Source organism: Aspergillus viridinutans (genome assembly GCF_018404265.1).
Source record: "Aspergillus viridinutans IFM 47045 DNA, scaffold_9, whole genome shotgun sequence".
In the NCBI taxonomy this organism is placed as follows: Eukaryota; Fungi; Ascomycota; class Eurotiomycetes; order Eurotiales; family Aspergillaceae; genus Aspergillus; species Aspergillus viridinutans.
The window spans coordinates 1,456,558-1,480,467 of NW_025091225.1; the positions used below are offsets into that span (position 1 = coordinate 1,456,558).

General features: G+C 50.6%; 8 protein-coding genes across 8 annotated transcripts; 4 read left to right on the forward strand and 4 right to left on the reverse strand.

Moving 5' to 3' along the window:
• Window positions 1-143: 143 nt before the first annotated feature.
• Window positions 144-1,328, forward strand: lcp5 (small subunit rRNA maturation protein LCP5; the record flags this gene model as incomplete). The annotated part of the gene is made up of 1 exon (XM_043273251.1): window positions 144-1,328. One exon carries the CDS (start codon window positions 144-146, stop codon window positions 1,326-1,328), a length of 1,185 nt encoding a protein of 394 aa, XP_043129186.1.
• Window positions 1,329-1,951: 623 nt separating this feature from the next.
• On the forward strand, window positions 1,952-2,500 carry Aspvir_010119 (uncharacterized protein; the record flags this gene model as incomplete). The annotated part of the gene is made up of 2 exons (XM_043273252.1): window positions 1,952-1,988; window positions 2,088-2,500. 2 exons carry the CDS (start codon window positions 1,952-1,954, stop codon window positions 2,498-2,500), a joined length of 450 nt encoding a protein of 149 aa, XP_043129187.1.
• Window positions 2,501-3,378: 878 nt separating this feature from the next.
• Aspvir_010120 (flavin-containing monooxygenase) lies at window positions 3,379-4,988 on the reverse strand (the record flags this gene model as incomplete). The annotated part of the gene is made up of 2 exons (XM_043273253.1): window positions 3,379-4,644; window positions 4,701-4,988. The coding sequence occupies 2 exons, from the start codon at window positions 4,986-4,988 to the stop codon at window positions 3,379-3,381; spliced, it is 1,554 nt and encodes a 517-aa protein (XP_043129188.1).
• A 3,952-nt stretch (window positions 4,989-8,940) lies between these two features.
• On the forward strand, window positions 8,941-11,032 carry Aspvir_010121 (uncharacterized protein; the record flags this gene model as incomplete). Its single annotated transcript, XM_043273254.1, has 3 exons — window positions 8,941-9,281; window positions 9,411-9,741; window positions 9,809-11,032. The coding sequence occupies 3 exons, from the start codon at window positions 8,941-8,943 to the stop codon at window positions 11,030-11,032; spliced, it is 1,896 nt and encodes a 631-aa protein (XP_043129189.1).
• Window positions 11,033-11,376: 344 nt separating this feature from the next.
• Aspvir_010122 (FAD-binding oxidoreductase) lies at window positions 11,377-12,904 on the forward strand (the record flags this gene model as incomplete). The annotated part of the gene is made up of 3 exons (XM_043273255.1): window positions 11,377-11,417; window positions 11,477-12,196; window positions 12,220-12,904. 3 exons carry the CDS (start codon window positions 11,377-11,379, stop codon window positions 12,902-12,904), a joined length of 1,446 nt encoding a protein of 481 aa, XP_043129190.1.
• A 251-nt stretch (window positions 12,905-13,155) lies between these two features.
• Aspvir_010123 (putative 5'-nucleotidase) lies at window positions 13,156-15,347 on the reverse strand (the record flags this gene model as incomplete). Its single annotated transcript, XM_043273256.1, has 4 exons — window positions 13,156-14,647; window positions 14,701-14,894; window positions 14,969-15,179; window positions 15,241-15,347. 4 exons carry the CDS (start codon window positions 15,345-15,347, stop codon window positions 13,156-13,158), a joined length of 2,004 nt encoding a protein of 667 aa, XP_043129191.1.
• Window positions 15,348-15,873: 526 nt separating this feature from the next.
• Aspvir_010124 (uncharacterized protein) lies at window positions 15,874-17,848 on the reverse strand (the record flags this gene model as incomplete). Its single annotated transcript, XM_043273257.1, has 2 exons — window positions 15,874-17,752; window positions 17,814-17,848. The coding sequence occupies 2 exons, from the start codon at window positions 17,846-17,848 to the stop codon at window positions 15,874-15,876; spliced, it is 1,914 nt and encodes a 637-aa protein (XP_043129192.1).
• Window positions 17,849-19,144: 1,296 nt separating this feature from the next.
• On the reverse strand, window positions 19,145-23,036 carry Aspvir_010125 (5-oxoprolinase; the record flags this gene model as incomplete). Its single annotated transcript, XM_043273258.1, has 2 exons — window positions 19,145-20,467; window positions 20,514-23,036. The coding sequence occupies 2 exons, from the start codon at window positions 23,034-23,036 to the stop codon at window positions 19,145-19,147; spliced, it is 3,846 nt and encodes a 1,281-aa protein (XP_043129193.1).
• Window positions 23,037-23,910: the final 874 nt, after the last annotated feature.

Consider the following 23,910-nt stretch of genomic DNA (forward strand, 5'->3'; position numbering starts at 1 on the left):
TTGGCACACGTGATAGCTGTCAGATTCCCAAACAACCGGCTAATCATCACGTGCCGATAAGATTTTGGTGATCGAAAAATTTCCCTCAAGATCGTTTACCGCACTCTAAAGAAGACCCAGGTTATATAACCATCCACTTTACAATGGCGACAGCGGCGGCTCAAACGGAGCCTTCGGGCCTAGAGAATATTTCTACGTTACTGGATAACCTCACCAGCTGTTTGTCGAGCGCCGGATCGTCCCTTCCGAAATCAAAACGAGAATCGCCAACCGACGTCTCCATCGAACCTCCCCACGATGGCATATCGCTCCTTGACACCAAAAGTGACCTGTTACTATCTTATCTACAGAACCTTGTTTTCCTTGTCATTTTTCAGTTGAGAGAGGTAGCCTCTTCGGAGTCGAAGGCAGATGAGAGCAACGATGTCGATATTGGAAACACGTCACTGCGCGAAGAAATCGTCAAAAAACTTACCGAGCTCCGGGTGTATTTGGACCGAGGTGTTCGGCCTCTGGAGGGTCGACTGAAGTACCAGGTTGACAAAGTCATCAAGGCTGCAGAGGACGCTGACAGAGCCGAGCGCGGTGCCCAGACCACGACAAAGAGCAAGCCAAAGAATGCGAAATCCGGTAGCAACAAAGAATCCGCCTCAAAAGAGAGCTCCGGCGACAGTGAGAGCGATAGTGAAGGAGAAGACGAAGAGGAGGAGGGCATTGATGAGATGGCTTACCGTCCGAATATTTCTGCCTTCGCGAAGGGAATAAAGTCGGAGGCTCAGACAGAACAGAAGTCTGACAAGAACGTGTCAGGGGACGGAATCTATCGGCCTCCGAGAATCATGCCAACTGCACTTCCCACAACCGAACGCAAAGAGCAGCGGGACCGCCGTCCACGCAGATCAAATGTCATTGACGAGTTTGTCAGCGCTGAAATGTCGGCCGCCCCCATGGCAGAGCCCAGCATCGGTAGCACGATTGTCCAAGGAGGAAGACATTCGAAGACCAGAAAGGAAAGAGAGCGCGAGGCCGAACGTGCTACATATGAAGAAACAAACTTCGTGCGATTGGCCAAGGAGAGCAAGAAGGAGAGAGCCAAGCGACGCGGTCAGGGCAAGGAGAGCACTTTTGGTGGTGAAGAATGGAGAGGTCTTACCGAGGGTGCAGACCGGATCGCAAAGCTCACGCGTAGTGCCAAAGGAAGCGGCAGCGCGCTGGAGAAGAGTCGGAAGCGAAAACTTAATGACGATGGACCACGCAGTGATGGCGTGGCAGTGGGTCAGATCTTTGAAAAGCGTCGGAAGAAGGTTGAGAGCTGGAAACGGGCTTAGATGTACATATTTCGGCATTATGGATATGGTTCTGGAGTTTTTTTTATATGTGAGGCGACTGGCATTTCACCGATATCATCAAAAGTTGATCGATTATATATTTTGCCGCCTGGGCGAATTCTAATCAGAGCATCTTTTAAGAATACGTCAAGCTCTTTTCCAGCACTAATCATTGGTCAAAGCCATTTAATGGTCTTTACACATGATTATGTAGATGAGGTCTGGCAATGATAAACACATGCTGAAATGTCACCATGTCCAAATTGCATTTTCACATGCGTCGGAAAGCGGATGACATCATCGCCATTTCGGCCTCAGGAACAGGGCCAAGTTAATCTATCAGAAGCCCATCCACCATTCACTTTATCCTCAGTTGTGTTCAACTTCAAGGGGCAACATCATACTTCGAAGGAAGAAATTAGGAAGATGGAAAACCCAGGTTAGCGCCCAAATCCTACAACAGTGGCCAATTCTGATCTAATGTGACAATGCAGTGTCAGAGATATCGACTGTTATCAAGCTGCTGATAGAGTCACCACCATCAGTTCAGCAGGAGACGATAGAGAAATACTTTACACCATCAGCAGCCTTTGTACATCCATTCTGCCGGGTTCCGTGTTATGATGGCAGCCGTTGGACCATCATCAAGATCTTCCAATGGTACAAGATCATGTCGCCTCGAATTGAGCACCAGATTCATTCAATAGGCAAGTGCTCATAGCTCAGTCACTGATCTTCCCGGGCGCTAACGGTCTACAGCCTATGATGAAAGCCATCTCACTCTCTATATTACCCTATCACAGATATTTTCAATATGGGTGGTCCCATTCCACGTCTCTCCAGTCAAACTCACCACGGTCATCAACCTCACCACGGATTCTGGAGTCCAGAAGCCCTCTATGGTGAACGGCGATCATACCCTCTACTACATCGCCAAGCAAGAAGATCTGTACCAAGTCTCGGAATGGATCAAGTTTGTGGTTCCCCATGTCGGGCATCTCTTTGTTCTTGCTTTTCAATCCTTTGCGACTCTCTTCTGTATACTTGGTGTTGCCATCTTCTATCCTATCATGTGGCTGGAGGAGAGACGGGTTATTCCCTACAAGATGTTGCGCAAGGGAAACCTTGTGTACAATATTGAGAGAAAGATACCAGAGATTAAGAAAGAATGAGGTGCAGCTCTCAGAGGAGGCCATCAAGTTTGGCTGGAGTGTTGTGTTGGCATTGTTTGGTTATCACCTCCTTGAGATCTCTCCTGTGTTTCCACCTGTGAGCATCAATATTATTCAGAAAGTCAGCTTGTCGTCAAGATTACCTTCTCACTACCTGATATGCTTTATAAATACGTCGAGGAACTAGAGTTTCCTTTTCCTCCCAAACTTGCATATATCTGCCTTCTGCAGACTTATGGACACCTCTCAATTCTATCTGAGTCCGAGAGGCGTTTCAGTAAATCTGAGTCCCTTTTGGCTAAGGCAAAAGTCCTACTGAATGCAAGTCCTTACATGTGCTCAGATAGGGCAGAAATTTCCTTGTAGGACAAGGGTGTTGATAACCATGTTATTCGAAATACGAATTGCTATAAATCCAGTAAGGAAGAAGTTTGGTAGAAAGAAATAGTCACTTCACATGCCACGGGACGAAGGGTAATCGACCGCGGACACCGTGGATTATAGCTAGGACAATATGGGCTGTTTTGAGTTACCTTAAAACAAATGTTGGAGCTGATAATCACGGCTCGTCGGTCATGAGACTAGTTAGCCTTCAATCAATATTGCGAAGGTATTTACATCTTTTGAGGTTCCATGGCTCTGCTTCGATCCTTGATTTATCTCGTAAGCTTGTTGGGATTAAAATGAAAAGGAAATATTGACATAGAAAACGTGACTGCAATTCTTGATAAGTCTGTCTAACGTATATATCAAACAGAATTTGGGATAAGAATAAAGAAAGAGAAGTCATATCTATCGTGACGGAACATCTTCCGGGGCAACGTCCAGTTCAAGAGCTATGCTTTGCTGGATGTTGCCATCGAAACCCACAGAGAATTCTAATGCTGCTTCCTCAACTGTTCTCGGAATGATTCTTCTTGCCTGACTACCTCCAGAGGAAGCGTGCGGCCAATGCCAAAGAGCACGAACGGCGCCCACTTCCAGCGGAACGGGTTGACGAGTATTACGAAGATGTACCAATAGATCAATTCGGCGTAAGTGAAGAAGTCAAAAGCGCCTGTCGGAGCCAGCCGTTTCATCAACCGCGTAAAGTCGATCCAAGTCTTCATCCGACCTTCCGTCGGCCGCGATAGAGGATCAACCAGGAACATCAGCAGGAAGCGCGTGTAGATACCAATGTGCATGTTTCCCACAGTGCCGATGGCATTGATGTAGGTGCTGTTGTTGGCACAGATGCTCGGATACTTTGGAGGGAAAACCTGAAGATACCAGCTTGGTGGGCCATATGGGTCTTCGAAACAATCGTTCGGCAGGAAGTTTAGCGATGGACGCTTGAAGCCCGTTGCCATGATGATCACATCTCCGGGAACAACCGATTCGTGTCCGGGACCATCCTTGGGGACTCCCCGTGAGCGATGATTAAACATCACACCGTCCTCCGTAAGAGAGACAATGTCTCCGCGTAGCCAGCGTGCTTTACCCTGGCGGATTTGGTCAAAGAGCTCCGAGTTGGCCATGGGAGTTTCGGTGTAGAGACCGCTCGACGGAGCAATGTCCTGGAGATCGCGATAGAAGAACTTGTGTAGCAACCACTCCGGAATCCATGACAAGAATGTCTCCTGCCCAAAGACGTTGCAGGCTAGCAGCGACTGCACGAATACGTTGCGCGGGATAATCCACTTATCGGACCGTGACAGAACGTCAATCTCGCTCGCCTTGGACTTGACGGCAAATTCCAGCGCTTCAATGGCACTGGCGCCACCGCCAATGATGAGCACCTTCTTGCCCTCGACATCTTTCCCATCGAGCTCAGAAGAATGGAAAATCTTGCCTTTGAAGCGGCCTTGATCCGGAAGAGGCGGCATCTTTGGATCGCCGCAAACGCCAACAGATGCGATCACGCCGTCGAAGCGCCCATACTCTTCCTCATTGTCATTAATGATCCATTTTCCGTCTTTTGTCTGTTTGACGGACGTAACTGGGGTGTCGAAAACGGTGCGCTTCTGGAGGCCGTAGCGTTTCCACAAATCAATGATCTGCTCGCGAATTTCATGTTGCGAGGGATAGGCGGTAGTGTATTTCACCGACGGATGGAATCGGTACATTATACTATGAACCTGCAGGGAAGAGGTAGAGTTGACGCGCTAAATGCGATTGCATTAGTATATTTCGAATCAAGTCCATGGCAAGAACAACGTACACTCCAGATTCCTCCGAGGCCTTTATCTTTGGGACGGGCTTCAAATAATTGCACATCGAATCCATGGCCAATGCAGTGCGCCGCAGACGATACGCCAGTCAAGCCGGCACCAATGACAGCCACTCTTTTCTTAGGAAGACCATTGGCAGTTGATGCTGGAGGCGGAGGCGCAGGAGAGAAAACAAAGGTGAGGATACGCTGGAACAGCATATAGAATAGACTGAATACCATGAAGAAAGGTTGTGTGAGAAAGTCCACAACTGTGGACTTGGATTTTGATTGAGCCATGGGAGATGAACACTCAGTTGACCCCTAGGAGGAATATTGCGACCTTGTCTGTATGACGGACAAATGATAGCAAAGGTCAATACCTAATTGCCCAGTTGAACGATGGCAAGGGGAACCTCAGATAAGAGAAAGTATCAAAAGTGGAGGTAATGTTGAAAGAATTGTTTACAAGAAGGAAAATAAGCAGGGAATCAGGCTTCTTTTCAACTGTACCTGAGATAGGTCCTGCCCTGGCCTGCCCTGAAGGTGGTGATGGTGTGGTCCAAGCATGACGTAGATGGGTGGACCACATTCATGTGAAAGTGGACGTGGGAAAGAAATGTTTGCTGCTTCCCTGTGATTGTCCTCGTCCTACGAGGCCGGCATCATCATTTCGCAAGATATTGCATGGGTGCGTTATTTTTACCAAGTTTGACAGCATTTCGAAGATACTCACCCGAGGTAGGCAAACAATGAACGTCTATCTCACTGCACAGAGCGGACGACTCGCCATTATACGAGTTCCCAATTCACCAGACCACCATATCATCATAGCACCTAAGCAGCCAGCTCAATGACCCAAAGCTCGTTTCTTACTACAGAAATGCACGTCCTGAGGTGATATTCTGGAAATCTGGCAAGCAATAGGACTTTGGTGAGCCTCGCTTCGAAAGAGCAGGCATCAAACCCCTATATTTCATAATTATGCCCAGGGAGACACATGTGATTTAAACGGTTGTGTCTATGGTCGAAACCCCAATGCTCTGTGGGTTATAAATCATTCTGTAAGGTAGCAAGCCTCGTAGCGCCATATGCTTGATGATAAGGTGGTTGTTTTGTATCTCTGGATCCAGCGCCAACGCTGGAGGTGATTGGTAGGCATATTTAGTTTAAGCTTCCCCCAAGGCATTCCCAGATCGGATCGAAAGTGTAAACATCGTAGCCAAAAAAAAGTGCCTCTCCAAACACTAACAGACGAAATACTCGTTTGCATTCTCTGCCACCTGTCAATTGCCGCTGATGTGGCTTCCCTTTGGCTTCAGTGTCGACGGCTGTATCAACTGTGTGACATGTTCTAACCCGACGCAAATACCTCCGGGTGAAGCTACGAGAGACCTTGCATGTCGGAGTAGTCTTCAAGATGTTGTGCTCGATTCTGAAACGCCCAGACTCGGCTCCTACGTTCGCTATCTTAAGCTGAATCGATTACCATCCTTGTAATAGGGATATACGTAGTCCTATGAACCAAAACCACTTCAGAATGCAAGAATTGTTGCGAAAACCGCGCGACATGAGGACGAATCTTTGTGGATCTTAAAGTCCAATATACACTTGACCGTTACCTATCCTTCTGTGCTCTGCCTAATAGTCGCTGCTGTAATTAGAACTGCTGCGTCTCGAGCACAACGATTATTGTAATCCAATGACAAGATCTTGTATGATTTACGAAATTGTATATTGTGTGATGGAGTCTTGGTCTTTCCAATCGGTATCTGGCCTTCTATGATTGCCTATCATGGACATAACCCAGGCTGTTTGGATTTACTGCAGCCGTCACGCCGTATATAGCGGATTAAATTATCCCATCTCCAGCTTTCCGAGGTACAGAGGGTGATATTCATGATCTGGATAGGTGTAGTAGTATCAGTTGATGATAACTTTAGAGTGGTGTTGTTTCTCAAAACAAGAGTACCGTCCCTATATATATGTAGTTAGTCTTTATTTTCCCTGTTATATTCCATAAAAGTCTTAGGAAGAAGACAGTTATAGCATGATTTTGATCCCATGTATGCTAATGCTAGTACATACCAAAGACTGCTAATATTCTTTATTGTGACCAAAACATTTCATTGTCCCATCATCATTTGAGATCCAATCATCTGTTCACTATTATCAATAGCCATACTAGTACTGGTGATTGATATAGAGACTTACTTGTCTCAATTGAATCATCATAGCGGTTTCCATAAATATCTTCACAAGTGGCATGGAGGATAGTTTGGTTCAATATATTCATGTCCTTACAGTAAGTGCTAACACCACTAGGGTTGGTATCACTGTAGATACATGTTAGCAAGAGAGATCAAGTTAAGAAATATAGTAAAAGAAGAAGCAGGTAACTGGGTGAAGAGGGAGTAAAGAGGTATAGAGATGTAATTATAGATAGTGAAGGAGAGACCTTACGTGAACCAGCCAATGATATTATTGCCTGGATAAGGGTTGGCAAAACATAATTCCATATTGATTCTGGAATTTATGTACTCTCCTCCATTAGCCTTTTTGCAAGTGGCCCAAATTTGCCAAGGGCGAGGAAGCTTAGGATTATGAATAGTCATAATACCCCTGCAAGAGTCTCTGTAGCCAGAGTCTGCAACAACATCAAGAGCAAAGTAGCTCAAAGCTGAAAAAGTAAGGATTAGCAAATTGATAAAGTGCATAGTGATTAGTGTGGGTTAAAGGAAACCAAAAAGTCTTATTATCAGTTAGTTAATACAGATGAAGTAGTTGAATATTATTTTGAAGGGGGGAACACAGTGACCTTTATAGAATCAAAGTCAAAGCTAATTTAAAAAACTAACTTGTTGGTATATTATATATATATACCTGAAACCTCATAATAGAACTTGCACTCTTGGCATTTGCTCTGCTCTGGTAAGTTATCATAACGCTAGTCAGTAGTCACTAATCTAGGTAAGAGATCGAGAGAATAAGTTGCTCCCAGGCAGCTAGGGAGTTTTGATCGGGTGTGGTTGCTGAAGGTAGGCTGGCCGTTGGGAAGGGAAGGGAATTCCCATGGGAGTCCCATAGCTAGTTCCCTTCCCTTTTTACCCTCAGTAGTGGGAATCCCATCCCAATCCCTTAGATAAATGAGATTCCCATTTCCCTATCCCTTAAATAAATGGGATTCCCTAATTAATATGGGAATCCCATATTAATTTCCCATCCCATTCCTACTAAAGGATTAGGGATCCCATCCCATCTAGATAAGAATGGGAAATCCCATGGGAATCCCAAAATGGGATGGGAAATTAATATGGGATACCCATTTCCCAATGGGAAGGGATTTCCCACGGGATTTTCCTTCCCTACGGCCAGCCTAGCTGAAGGTAGTCACAAAACAGACCAATAATGAACAGGAGTAGAGCAAGGCAACAGGGCAGAATATAAAGTTGGTCTTCACATTAATCCTAAGTGTATATATATAACAAGGGAAATGCCAAGAATGTAAAACTTATTCCTAGGTTTGATGTATATATATATAACTAGCATTACGATAACTTACCAGAGCAGAGCAAATGCCAAGAGTGCAAAGTTCTATTATCTGTGTCAAGCACACCCACACTGGGAAAAGTTTTATATGAGGGAAACTTTGCGCATTCTTATCTCTCTAATTTTTATTTAAAACTCTTGAAAAAGGCTTTTAATTAGAAGATATTCTCTCTTAAAATATAAAATTACTATCTAAAACATAGTTGCCCCTAGTGAATACCCAAGATATTAGACTTGGGGAGTATGTACTGAGTATGTACCTTTTATATGGTGATGCCATATAAATAGTACATGACAGTTGTGCTGTGGTTTACAGTTACACTGTGGCACACCCACACCGAGAAGCGGTGTGGGTGTGCCTGACACAGATATGAGGTTTCAAGTATATATATATGACTAACCACAAAAGGCATTGGTTGGCGGTCTCCGCCACAAAGAGCTTAAACTTTCGGAGCTTCTTCCGCTTCTTTCGCGGTGGTCAAGTCTCTGCCACGAAGACACGTCCAACCACATGCTTTGCGCTGCTTACGATCTCAATTTATTTTCTGTATAGTGATAATAATGTGCTCTTATCCATAATTATTCACTTTTATTCACTCTCCTCGACCACAGAGCTCCCCATGACCGCCAACAACTTGAACTTATCAACCACCTTTCCGACGTGAACTATTCCTCCGATTGCTGCTTCTCGCGACTACCAAATATGGCGGGCCAGGGCACTCCTGTGTTGGATCGCTTCCTAGCAGGAATCGCTGATCTCGTGAAAGAGCGCGATGGAGCCAAGCTCCAGGATTTCTTGCAGATCGAACCTCCTCTCCCTGACGTGTACCGACAGATGGTGGACGAGCTGCGGCAGCAGTATCCCAGTGGATCGCCAAAAGAAGCAAACCTATTACGGCGATGCGAAGAGGTTGTGCCGCGTGCCAAAGGAGCTAGCTCGTGGGCGGCTTTCCCTACATTCATGAAGCTATATTTCAGCTTCCTTCGCGATGTTAACGTCGACAACCTCCTCGAGACATATAACCTGCTCAAGGGACTTCTCAAGTAAGTCGCGGCCGTCTATTTTCCGCCTACACGGCCTTTTTGTCTCGACCTCGTTCACTAGCGAGCCTCTGACCGATATTTCCGATTTCGTGACGCGATGACTGATTCGTACCTTTTTGAACCAAACAGCCAATGCGTCATCGCTCTCGGCGACAGTCAAATGGGTGTTATAGTGCTACCGACCGTCCTCTATTTGTCCAAAGTCCTTGCAAAGTTAGCAATGGGTCTAGACCGTCGGCCAGAATTGATTGCACACTTGTTGAGGCAGGAGGGTAGTTCGAACCAGGAAGAGAGCGTCGAGAAAGTCACCCTTGTGGAGCGGTCTGCAAACGTTGTCCGTGAAGCCTTCATCAAGTGCCTTACCGATCGTAGCGGCATGCCAGGGATTCATGGGAAGCCCGAGGGCAAGCGAGTGGGCATCTATCTTATGGCCAATCTGTGCTTGAAACTACTCTTTCAGGTATGCGGTTATCCTCGACATACGGTTCATCGTTATCAATTACGCGTCAACTGAAACAATCATACAGTGCAGCAAGCTGCGAAACGCGGAACAAATGTTCGCCAGCATTAGTGCGCAGTCACCGCCTCTGAAATACTTCCCGGCCTCTCAGCGAGTCACTTATCTTTACTACCTCGGGCGATATTTGTTCTCCAACAACCTCTTCTATCCTGCGCAGATCGCGTTGCAAGCTGCCTACGACCATTGCCACCGCCAGGCTGTCAGTCAGAAGCGCATGATTCTCACGTACCTTATCCCATGCAACATCATCATGGGCCGCTTCCCTTCACTGCAACTCTTGCAAAAACCAGAATGCGAAGGACTCGCTGAGCGATTCATTCCAATTTGCCAATTGATCGTTCGTGGGGACTACATTGCCTTCCGAGAGCATCTGGCGGTGGACTCGCCAACGACTGCATGGTATGCAAAGCGAGGCATCCTGCTTCCTTTGCGGAATCGATGTGAGATTCTAGTATGGCGGTCATTAGCACGTAAGGTGTTTATTCATGCTGGCTTCCATGGGGACCCTCAAGGGCAATCCCAGCGCGGACCACCGCCCTATCTTTACTTAAGCAAACTGGAAACGGCTGTGCGATGGCTGCAATCGCAACATACCCAGGCATCCCTCGGAGCTATCGGGGCTGTACAACCCAGCAGGGCGCAGGACGCAAAGGCTGGTAGCAATAGCTCCGGGTCACAGATCGTCTTCAAGATATTGGATCCTGACTTTACCGGAGTGAGTGGCGTGGACGCTGGTGAGCTGGAGTCTGCGGCTACCCTGCAATCCAAGTACGGGGACTATCTTGCTCCGGACGGTTATTTTGATGCTCTGGGTCACTGGCAAGGCAATCCGACTGGCGCCTTAATCGATGGCAAAATAGATGCAGACTACAGTCAGTTTGAGCTTGATCCGTACGCTCACCGTCTGGATCAAGGGCAAGAAAAGCCAACACCTATGATGCGCGAGCTCGAGTCCATTCTTGCATCGCTCCTGACTCAAGGTCTCATGCGCGGATACCTTACGCACAGGAATCCTCGGCTTGCGATTCCTGGTGCACGCCTTCGTGGTGCCTTGCCTACAGGCTTTCCAAATGTCTGGCAAACTATCTCTGCACGGGAAGGAGAAGACGATACTGTGCCTGGATGGGTGCAGCCCCCATCACCGATGGCATCTCAGTTTGCTGCCGTTGCTGCCGGCGGTGGCGGAAGAGTCGTGAACCTGTCCGGTGCGCGCCCAGTTGGAGTTCAATAATACTTTGATAAGGATGGCTACGAGGAACACCTAGCAACGGGCCGAAACACGGCGAGATTTGCTGCAGAGCACAGGGTGCGCGGTCGATGTGATAGCCTCTGTCGAAAGTGTCAAATGATCCTATGTGTGTTGCGCCTGCGTTCGAAGATCATTATATTTATGAATTTCGCAATGTCTGAAACAATCATTCGCCGCGGAATGCGACTGTTGCTAACTTGCCCTGCGTTAGTCGAGCCACTACGGAGTAATTGGGTAGCCTAGTTGGTGTGGGTACAAGCTAGGACAAGGTTCTATTCCTCTACGTCACAACCGCCGATTCCTGCAAAGCCCCCAGTCATCACAACATGGAGGATCACAACAAGGCCGTGGCACCATTGCAGGTCAGGTCAGAAAATTCCACAGTCGCCAACAACCTTTTCGCATCTATCATGGCTCGACGAACAGTACACGGCAGTCTCAGCATGACCACAACAACACCATCAACACTGCACATTTAAATCATGTCATACGCACCGATTGCGAAGCTCAAACAGTGCTGGTCGAACCCAATGTTTCCATGGACAATCTTGTCCAGGCCACTCTGGCTGCTGGCCTGGTCCCTCTTGTCGTGATGGAGTTTCCTGGTATCACGGTCGGGGGAGGATTTTCCGGGACATCCGGCGAAAGCAGCTCTTTTCGACATGGCTTCTTTGACGCCACTGTAAATTGGATTGAGATAGTCCTGCCGAACGGTGAGGTACGGATTGCGTCGAAGACCTCGGACCCCGATCTCTTCTGGGGCGCTGCGTCGGCATTCGGCACTCTGGGTGTCGTCACATTGCTCGAGGTACAGTGCCAGCAGGCCAAACCTTTTGTCGAGCTGAAGTACCAGTCCTCGTCGTGCATGGCTCATGCCATAGACATCTTCCGCACTGCGGCTGCAGATCCGCAGATCGATTACCTCGACGGGATCGTTTTCGCCAGAGACCAGATTGTCGTTTGTACAGGACGACTGACCGATTCTTTGCCCGCAAATGTCAAACCACAACGCTTCACCGGTGCTCGGGATCCGTGGTTTTATCTTCATGCACAAAAACGTGCCATCTCATGTTCAAGAAAACAAGACTACATCCCCTTGACGGACTACCTTTTCCGCTATGATCGGGGCGGGTTCTGGGTTGCCCGGTACGCCTATTCGTACTTCCTAGTTCCATTCAACCGTATCACACGCTACATTCTGGACTATTTCACGCATACGCGGGTGATGTACCACGCTCTGCACGAGAGCGGACACTCCAAGCGGTACATCATCCAAGACGTGGGGTACCATACGCTGCGACAGCCGAGTTCATCGACTGGCTGGGCCAGAAACAGAACTTTGGCGCATACCCGATCTGGCTGTGCCCCCTGCGGCATTCAGAGGGCCTGATGTCACGTTCTGATTCGAGCAATGCAGCCCTGCCATCTACCGACCCAGAGGACGACGGGTACCTCATGAACTTTGGTCTGTGGGCTCCGTCTCCCTTCCACAGCAACACCGCCGAATTCATCGCGCAGAATCGCCGGCTGGAGGGCAAAGTTCGCGAACTCGGCGGAAAGAAGTGGTTGTATGCGCATGCATACTACACCGAAGACGAGTTCTGGTCTATATACGACAAGAAGAAATACGACCAGCTGAGGGAGAGATATCATGCGTCTTATCTGCCGGATCTGTACCAAAAGGTTCGGGTCAGACTTACGGCGTCTGAGGATGATGGTAAAGGCCGGGTGGGGTCGGGATCTATCCGGTATATTGTGTGGAATCTCTGGCCTGTGAGTGGGTTGTATGGTGTCTACAAAGCCTGGAGGGGAGGGGATTACCTGCTCAAGGCGAAGCAAAAGGGTAAGACTTGAATCATTGAGCAGTGGCTGCTATGTTTCATGTTCTCATGAGATGGTCGCACATGAATACGGGTAATGGGGGTTGGAATAGATACGATATAAATGAACAAGTGCCAAATGCCAAGTATATCATCCATTGGTCATATATCGTAAGTCGTACTCTATTGTGCGTAGATAAGCAATCATTGCTCACCGAGCTAAGAAGACAAACACCTAAACCAATTCGACTGCAACTCAGGTATCCAACGACTACGCAGTCGGCACTATTTCTCGATAACAATGCGCCCCTCAAGTCTGGGCGCAATGCCAGGCGTCCACGCTGGCGTGAACTCCTGAGTATCATCGGCCGTGTTGAGGGTCGTGGGCTCGAACCCAGCGGCCCGCATCCATTTCCGGACCGCCCGGCGCGCAAGCCGCAGCCGATGCTCTTCCTCGGCGGCGGAGCGGGCGGGCAGGGTGACGTAGTTCGTGGTCGGCTGTGGGGAGGTCAAGATCTCCGGGTCCGAATCCGAGTCCGAGTCCATGCTCGTGCCCTCGTCCTCGCGGCCGTTGGCAGCCGCATTTGCTTCGATTTCAGCGAATCGGCCGTAGTAATAGTGCTTTGTGTGTTTCAGGTTCGGTCGCGACGGGAAAGGCCAGCTGGGCACCTTCTCGGAGACCGGGGATGGTTGCGCGGAGGCGGGTTTCAGCCAGCCCTCGCAGTGAAGGTTCTGGTGGACTTTTGCCCAATGCCGTGATAAACTCTTGCTCCAGCGCTGCCACTTGCCCAGGATCCGGAGGCTGAGAAAGTACTGGCGAAGGATGGTGCTGATCATCACGCCGTTCTCTTCGTCGACGATCTCTTCCACCTCGCCTCCGGCAGACTGCACGAGGAGGGATGCGAATCCGTCCTTTCCGCGTGCCATGTAGCCCCTCGTGGCCAGAACGTAGCTCCGATCGAACTCGATCGATTGTCCGCCTACCTTGGCCCAGTTGAGGCGCGAGCCAGGGGGCGCAGACGGGTTGTAGCTAAAGGAGATGTTCGATACCTGTGGGAAACGTCCCTCGAGGGCGGGAAGCTGGCTCACCCCGTTTTCTAGAGCGTCCATAAGCGCTGAGCCCTTGACACGGAGCAAGACCACCGGGTCCTCGAAGGGAAAGCAGTTTAGCAAATCCTTGAGTCGTAGCACACCGGGTGGGTAGATCTGGTCGCCGCGGATCGTCCCGCCGGCCATCATAGCGCAGTCGGCGGCATAGTAAAATCGCATGAGATCGCAGACAAAGTTGCCGAGGTTGGACTCTTTCTGACGAACCGTGGAGAAACGGCCGTCGAGCGGACGGACAGTGTATCCAACCGGCTTTTCCAGCTTCGCCTTGAGACTCGAGGTCAACCGGCCTACCAGGGCTACGGTGGCGGGATCTTCGGGAATCGTTCGAACTATATCGCGACGGACGATGTCGAAGTCCCATCCCGAACCATCGGTCTTGCGCCACGCCTCGATATAGCTCAGCTGTTTGAAGTCGGTGCCGGATCGCAAGATATGGGTGTTGTTGATCACCGCATGTCCGTAGAAATGATCATGTCCTCCTAAGATGAGATCTATCGTGCCAGGGGGAAGGTTCTGTGCCAGTTTATAGTCGTTCGGTTCTCGCTGGTGGGTGACTGCGATGATAATATCCGCTCCCTGTTGGCGCAGTTTCGGTGCGAGCTCTAACGCGGTTTTGGAGGCGGATTTATAGATCAGATCCGGAGGGAGGAAGTTGATGGTTCCTAGCCTTAGGATTGTCAATTCATCTGCCGACAGCATAGGTATCGTTCAATAACCTACCATTCTCGCTCTCCCAACCCAATAACGCCAACCTTGAGCCCGTTMGACGATGTCAGCATAGCCGTCTTCTCGCAGTTGGCGATCGAGACGTCCGGACCCAGCGCCGGGTCTAGAACATTGGCAAGCAGCCAGGGAAACCTGCACTGGCTGCGCAGATGACGAAACTGTGCGACACCGAAATCGAGATCGTGATTCTGTCCAACCCGCCGTGTTAGCGACATCGAAATTCCTGGTCTCCATCAATTTCTTGTGAAACATATTCACGTACCCCGACGCAAGCTACATCCGTCCCTGCTTTGTTCAGGAACGGTACCATATGCCGCCCTTTGGTGACTGTGCTCTCGAGACTGGGGTTAAAGGCATCGCCGGAGAAGAAGGTCAGGACGTCGGGAAGTCCGGTAAACCGCGGGTGAGAGCGATAGTAGTTGATCACAGATTGGAATCGGGAGACGCCGCCAACGGGTTCAGCGGAACCAGCTCTGGAACATGGTCAGTCATCATCGAGATAGCCTGTCGGTGAGGGTGAGGGGTTAAGTGTACTCCACGTGGTACACATCGTTGTAGTGAATCAGACGCAAATCAGGCGCGCCTGTTCTGTTGGAGGAATGTGTGATGGTAAGGCCATCTAGTTCGACTGGAGTCATCATTTATAGGATATAGCAATGTCAAGCAGAGAGGCGGAGAGAAAGAGCGGAGGAGGATCAGACAGCTGAATGAGCTCAAAGGCGATACGGGGACCAGCAGATGCTGCCTGAGGCATCACGGCTGCAAGGCACCTCCGGAGCTAGCTTGCCACCACCAATTACAGCAGCTAGATCCGCGCGATCAACGGGGTTTCGTCAGTGGAAACTCCGTAGTGCGATCTGCAGAGTAAACAAATGACGTACTACACGAGGATCGAAGTCAAATATATTGTAGTGAGCAAAGACTATGGCAATTGATGGAAGTGGTGATGGCCATCGGTTTTGTACAGCATTGTGAATGGGGAGTATTACATAATTGATGTCATCGCCCAGGACGAGAGTCGCAGGGCAGTTGTAGACCGAGATTCCTGAACGCCTTGCCTTTTACAAATCAACACATAAACACATAAATAGTGACAAACCAATCGCCCAAGGTATCCTGATAAAGTAAGAAAATTAGAACCAAAAATAAGAGTCGGAGCAAAGCCGGCTATATCCTTCTTTCAGTCACTGTCCAACGTCTTCTGGTAGCCGCTTCCCGGTCCTTAGATGCCGGTGTGCTACCCCAGAGACCACGCTGGGAAACGGTTCTTTGAGGCAGGTTGGACAACGCGGCTGAATCATCGGGCTTCGACGCGGAACCGTTTGCCTGACCTGGACCGACGGCATCAGAAGAAGTTGATCTCCGGTCGCCAAAGTTGGGTAAAATATCGTCGGCGGATTCGTGTATAACAGAGGCCGAGCCCCATAGGCCGGTGGAGCCCTTTGGCGCTGTAGAGGGGCGCAAAAGGGACCAAGAACGTGATCCAACACCCGAATTGGGGGACGGACCAATCATGAATTGTCCCTGAGAAAGCGAGGGACGCGACGCAGGTCGATGACGATACGCGGAGATCGAGGAAATGACCGCGCTGTTAGGTGACGGCAAGCTGGAGGTGGATGGGATTGGATTCACGGGAGGACGCAGATGATCAGTCGAGGCCACAAGTCGTAAGCTGTAATTTTTCGTGACTGGAGCCTCGTCTGGTGTTCCAGGAGACAAAAATTGCTCCCGAGCAGTGTCTGCCTCGGCTTGTTCGTCCGCATTGTCCTTGCGGACGGACAGGGTAAGAGACGCTGTTTTGAAATCCAACAGCACAGGCTCTCCAGTCAGCGCCCCAACTAGGGCATTGCATCCCGCCCCGTGAGTAATGACGATGACAATGATGTCGGTCGCATCATCCTCATCAGCTGGCTGGTGTAGATCCCCGTGAATTCCAGGCTGCTGAGAATGTCGCCGCGGTCGGCTAGTCCCGGCACCTTGATCGTTGTCGCGGTACCAGGAAAGCATTCGCTCAAAGCCAGCACGGAAGCGCGAATGCATGGCACTCCACTCTTCCCCGTACTCCCCTCCACTGCCCCAGTTCTGGGGCTCCCGCATGCTGTCCCACTGGTAGTCAATCTTCACACAGGCGTTGCGCGCGTGCGTAACATATCCTATGGGAATCGGGTCCGAGGGCGAGATGGCGTAGCTTGGAGTGGGAGGCATGTATGCGCCGTCTGGAATAGGTGGAAGATCAGTGTTGATTTTGCCGAGGATTCTTCGAGCGTGAGGTGTTTCGGCGGAGTTGAGGCTGTCGTAGCTCCCTGCACGGGTGCGTTGGCCCGGAGTATGGGTGACACCCGAGAAAGGGCCAACACTGTTTACGGTTCCATCGACGCGAGTTGTGTCAGAGTTTGTGAAACCACCCCAGCCCCCAGGGAAGTTGCCTGTAGTCGGCTTGTAGGCTGTGTCCGCTTCGGAAACGACGTCGTCCCCGCGCCGAAGTAATTCGGCTTTGGCAGCAGCGACGAGCCTCTCCGACTTGGGGGGAGGCGTGATCTGGTCAAAGTAGTCTGGGCTCAACCACTCCCCAAGAAATGCGTCCACGCGCAGAAGACACCGATGATCCTGGGGAGCAGACATCGGAGGGGTAGGTGTGAGCGAGATAGACTCTCTGTGTGAGTCTGCAGCTGATCCCATAGAATATCCATTGGCCTGAGTGGAGTTGGAAGCGACTGCGGGGTGAACAACCTCGCTGTCCGTATAGTGTTGGCTGATCCCCGAGCTGACAGCGATGGCCGTCTGCACGCAACGAAGATACGGAGAAGTATGGATAATGAACCTGCGCTTCCTTTTGGGATTCGGGAGCGATGAAGGAAATTTCGGCTCGTCTGATGGTACGACGGACGAGACGGGGGGATGGTCGTCGAACGATTGCAGTAGGTTTATGATTCGAGCTCCGAGCGCGCGGGACTGGAGCCATCCGCCATAGGAGAGGGGAGGGTCATAGGGAGTCGGAGAGGTGAGATGCCAGTTTTTGTCGGCCGCATCTAGTCGAGCGCCATGCCTGGAGGTCAGGCTGTCAGCCGATGGTTGCTACATCAGAAGCTCATGAATTTCCACCATACCTGGCTATAACGATGGCCGCGGGGAGTTTCCCCATGGCGGGCAAGACGTCTAACGGAACTTGAATATAAGGGAAGGACGGATGAAAGAAGAGGAAGAAACAGAGAAAGAGAGTGCTGCCTGGTTCTCAAAAGGACCAGTCAAGGGAGGGGGAAGCTCTCCAGTTGTTTGTTGTGAAGGTCCGGCGGGGTAAATGTGACTGGTGATGCCTGATCAAGCCATCAGATCAAAGCATTGCATTTGTTTGCTGTTGCAGATGAGAAACAACATGGTCATGAGGATCTAGCTATAGCATGAAGAGAAGGATTAGTATTTGTCCCATCATCCACAAGGTGCATAGTGTGCCTAGTACCCTATACCTAGTAAGTATAGCAGATATCGTGGAAATCACTCTTTTTCTTTTTTCATTTTTTTACCTTTTACCCCAGCTTTATCAGAAACAAAATCCACATTAATTAATGAGAATTCTTCGGTCTGATTTGTGTCATTTTGCATGACAGGTCACAGGCAAATGCTCGGCCATCTCCGGGGGTTAAGGCAGCGATCGCAATCAGAGCATGTGATTCTGCTTATGTAAAACAAGAATGAAATCGCTGATTCCTTAAGGAGCGGCATTCTTTACAGAGGGCAACTGTCAGCCTGTGACTTGGCGAATATGTCTGACTAGTAGACTATCTATCTATGTGTATATTCTACTTCCTCTGGTAGGGAAGTGAAACAGATCCAACGAAGATCAATATTTGTATGACTGGTGTTATGTAACACTAGATCCTTGTGCTGCCTCAGGCACCGACGAGTCCTCCAGTTGATCACTTGATTTTCCACCAATTGTAAGCAATATACTACATGTCACAATATACAAATCAGATAAGAATACATCATAATAATTGACCACACCCTAGAGTCTGCTTGTTTAGGCTCATGCAAGAAATCTTTAGCGACAATTCCGAGGTTCACATTATTTCCAAACTGAACTAGTGTTCTCCTTTGATATAGGGGCATGTTCCTTTCCGCCCTTGTACTTTTCTTTTTTATCCACCTGATCACATTGTGTTTTGACTTTGCTTCATGATCCTTCAGTGTTGTGGCGCCATAGTAATACATCCTATCAACACAATACTTCACTACTGCTGGTCTAAGCATGAGGTCTATCAATGAAAAGGATGATAATTGGGAGATGTGACAATGAATTCAGTGATTTCCGGATTTGGTATAAATAGTCCGGAATAGATGGATGAGATAGACGAATAGCCTCGATTTGAAATCATACATTCCTTATATTCGTCATAAACGTTATAGCAGAACCTGCACTATAAGTGATAAATGCTCATGCTCATGCAGATGCAGCACCCCATCCACCACCACCAGCAGTCATAATTACAAATCGGTCATGGGTGCCCACAGACACGGTATTCTTCCCGCCAACATTCACCTTGCGCTCCACCCCCGTCTCCTTGTCCATGGTAACCCACAGATTCAATCCCGGCTGCGCATCCTCGCCGCCCTCCAGCCCGTACGGCCGATGCACCCGTCGCTCCGAGAGGATAGAGCACTGCATCGGCGCGAGGAACTCAATCTCGCGAATCACGCCGTCCCCGCCGGGGTGCAGACCCTTGCCGCCCGATCCCGGACGCAGGCTAAACTGCCGCAGCAGCGTCGGGTACCGCTTCTCCAGGATCTCCGGGTCCGTGATCCGCGTGTTGGTCATGTGCACGTGTACCCCGGACTCGCCGTCCCAGGTTGGCCCCGCGCCGCTGCCTCCCGCGATGGTCTCGTAGTAGCCGAAGCCCGGGAGCGTCTCGCCGGTGTGCGGGTCGGTGCGCGCATTCGTGCCGAATGTGAGGTTGTTGCAGCAGCCCTGCGAGGCGGCGCAGGCGCGGAACGCCTTGAGCACGACGTCGGTGATGCGCTGCGAGGTGACGACGTTGCCGCCGACGACGGCGGCGGTCTTGGTTGGGGAGAGGATGCTGGGTGATGGGACGTGGATGTCGATCGGGGCCAGACAGCCTTGGTTGAGCGGCACGTCGGCGTTGATCATGCAGCGCAGGCAATAAATAATGGCCGAGTGGGTGATGGCGATCGGGGCGTTCCAGCCGCCGTAGACCTCCGGGCCGGTGCCGGCGAAGTCGAAGACGGCTGAGCCGTCCGAGTCGTTGATGGTGACCTTCAGCTTGATCGGGGTGCCGTCGTCCATGTAGTCGACTGCTTCCAGGGGTTGGCCGCCGAACTTCTTGTGGAGCCCCTTGAGGAGGTCGCGGACGGCCCTCTCGGCCGTGTGCTGGATGGCGTACATGTACTTCTGGACGGTCTCGACGCCGTACTCGGCGAAAAGAGCCTGGATCAAGGAGATACCGCGGGCGTTGGCAGCAATCTGCGCTTTCAGATCCGAGATGTTGTCGCTGACGCATCGTGCGCCCGAGCATCCTTCGTACTGAGCGGGTCCGTCAACCAGAAGTTCCATGATGCGTTTCTCGTCGAAGACGCCGTTGCTGACGATCTTGTCGCCCTCGATAGCTGCTCCTTCTTGCCACAGCTCGGTGGATTTGGGAGGCATCGATCCAGGAAGGATTCCTCCAATGTCCGCGTGATGGCCGCGAGACGCCACGTAGAACATGATCTCAGTGCCACCGGGGTGGTCAAAGACGGGGGTAATAACCTGGGATGTCAGTACATCAAACAACGGATGGAATAGTAGAGCGTACCGTGATGTCTGGCAAGTGAGTTCCACCACAACTAGGGTGGTTAGCGACAAGGACGTCGCCGTCTTTCAGATTTCCCAACCACTTCTGGTGTTGATACCGGACAGCAAATTGCATCGAGCCGAGGTGAACAGGAACATGAGGCGCATTGGCGACCAGCCCTCCATCAGGAGAGAACAACGCGCAGGAAAAGTCCAGGCGCTCCTTGATGTTGGTCGATACCGAGGTCTTCTGGAGCGTCCGGCCCATCTGCTCGGCAATGGACATGAAACGATGACCGAAGATGCTCAGTCGGATGGGATCAATGCTGGACGACTCATCGTTGGCGGCAGACGCATCGGTCTTGGTATCCTTGAGGTCAATTACGACGCACGTCTCCAGAATGCTTGCAACAGCGCTGGGTACGACAACAATGGTTTGTGTCTTGTCGATGATAATCGCAGGTCCATGTACACGAGTGCTCTTCTCGAGCTTATCGAGTAGATAAACTGGGGTGTCGATGCGGCTAGAGTGGCCATCAAAGTACGCCTTGGTGACATTATCAGGCGGGCCACTGACGTCTTTCAAAGACGCCTCCTTCAGCTGGACGAGTGGGCTCTTTTCCGTCCGCACTTTGGAAGAGGCGGTCGTACGCACGCGGATGTCATCAACGAGAACTGGTCGCTCTGAGTTGAAGCCGAATTCTCGGCGATGACGCTCTCGGAATTGGTCGAGGAAACCAGAGTCCTCCTCTGGCTTCAAGATCATCAGGCTGGTATCCGACCCTTCATATCGCATGTTAATGTACAGTTCGTGATGGACCTGCTCGGCACGGAAGCCTTGTGTCACCATTTCCTCGGTGGCAGCTTCGGTCATGGCGTCAAATCGCTTCTGCAGCGTCGACTGCGAGGCGTGGTAGTCAGCAGAGACCGGCTCCTGAGACTCCTTGACGACTTCAGCCAAGGCCAGACCGTAAGCGGACAGGACGGAGGAGTATTTGTGGATGATGATGCGGGAGATTCCAAGGGAGGCGGCAACGGAGCAGGCGTGCTGGCCACCAGCACCACCAAAGCAAGCCAGATGATGGGACGCCGTTTCATATCCGCGAGCCTCGGTCAGATTGCGAATAGGGCGAGCCATGGACTCATCCGCCACCTTCAAGAAACCCAAGGCGATTTCTTCCGCCGTGTACTCTGGCTGGCCCTTTTCTCTCCTTTCGGTGTTGATCTTGCCCGTGAGTTCGTTGAATAGCTTCGTAGTGGCTTCCAGGTCCAGTGGCTGGTCCTCGTTGGGACCGAAGATGTGTGGGAAGTATTCCGGCAGCAGGCGACCAAGGAACAGATTGGCGTCCGTCACAGTCAAAGGACCACCCTTGCGATAACAAGCCGGACCGGGGTGGGCCGACGCAGATTCGGGACCGACGTAGAACAGACCGTTCCGCCAGGTGAGGATGGAGCCTCCACCGGCTGCCACGGTGTTGATGTCGAGTTGAGGGGATTGAATGAGAACGCCCGCAACCTTGGACCCGAACACATGCTCCAGATGGCCGGCAAAGCGCGAAACGTCGGTGGATGTGCCGCCCATGTCGAAACCAATGACGGGAATCTTCTCCGTGGGATCATAGCTGGTGGCCGCGAAACCGACCACACCAGCAGCCGGACCAGACAGAATCGCCTTCAGCCCGCTGAATCGGCGAAAGTCAACCAGGCCACCGTCGGATTGCATAAATTCGAACCGACATTCTCGCTGCTGTTCCAGACCCCCTTCGAAGGCGGCCGAGATGGAATCAATATATGTTTTGATGACTGGGGTGAGGTACGCATCGGCTGCAGCCGACATCCCTCGAGGCACGACCTTGATCATGGGTTGTAACTTGGAAGACAGTGTGACGGAGAAGCCCATGCTCTCAGCCAGCTCGCCGATCAGGCGCTCGTGCTCTGGATATGCGTATGAATGAACAAGCGCCACGGACAATGACTGATACCCTTGCTCCTTCAGTCTCTGAAGCTCCACTCGAACGGCATCGAGATCCAGCTCCTGGACCACACGGAACTTCTCGCCGGTCACACCCTCGACAATGCGGGCGCCGGGGAAGCAGTCCTTGTCAGCAGACGGATGGCAGGGCACGACACGCTCATTCACCTCCACCACGCCTTCTGGCAAGACGCCAGGTCTGGCCATTGTCAAGTCAAAAATGTTTGGACGCGATTGATCGCCAATCTTCAAGAGATCTCGGAAGCCTTTTGTTGTGAAGAGCACGGATCGCGCACCTTTCCTTTCGAGCAAGGCATTTGTAGCAACTGTCGTCCCCATCCGCAAGCTGCCGATGCGGTCTAGCTTCAATGGCTGTCCTCGAGGGTGAGGCTCGCCAGTTACGAGCTCGAGGATCTGACGGACACCTTCCGTAGGGGCATCCTCATAGTGACCGGGATCGACGGAGAGCAGCTTGAGAATGATATCTGGACGACCAGGTACGATGGCATGCACATCGGTGAAAGTACCACCACGGTCGATGGAAATAGTGATCTTCCCTGATTCTTCCTCCATCGTGTTTGTGTATGAGTGCGGAGATGATGTAAGAGCTTCGAGAGGATGGAGGGGGGAAATATGGATTGCTAACTAAGTGAATGAGGGGTATCACCGATTTATAACATGCCACTCTAGATTCTGGGTAACACTACGCTCGTTCAATCTCCGACTTTAAAGGCCGAAAGAGACCATCACTGATAACGGCAACACATCACTGGTTCTCTGACTGGTTCTCCCCATCATTCGTACTGCATTCTCCGCACCTTCGCTCGCCCAGATCACGTGTCGGCCCGATGGTCGGCGCGTCGGGAGCAGCGGTCCGATGCTGCTGGACATTGGCAAGACGGAGAATATTGAGGATATTGAAGATGATGGTGATGAGTGAGATTAAAAAGGTATCAGTGATATTATTGGAGAGGTCCTATGGTCCTGCTGAAGGCTGTGCCTTGCACAAACTTGTGATGTGGTGATCAACGCTCAGATGATGTCTTATATGATGGAGTTTGTATAGTAAAGTGGAATGCCAGGTCTAATAACCTAGCTAATATATCTCAGGCTTATAAGTACAAAACTACCTGAGTTATTAAACTTAGCAAAGTATTTATATTCATAAACTAGAAAGATAAGTGACTACCCAAGACGTAGTGGCAAGGATATGGCCGAGGACGGGCCCTATGAAAGAGGGCGATAGTTGTTAGGCCAGAGCAGATATATATATGTAAGCCGGGCAAGCTTTGACTCTATGGTCAAATCATAGTACGTCTTTTGCCTGGTTGGATGGTAGCAGTATAGCTACTATTCACAAAGTAGATATCCAAGCAAGCAGAGGACCGTCAACTGGCGCCCACACCGGGTGAATGAAGCATATAACACTATACAGAAAATGCCAACT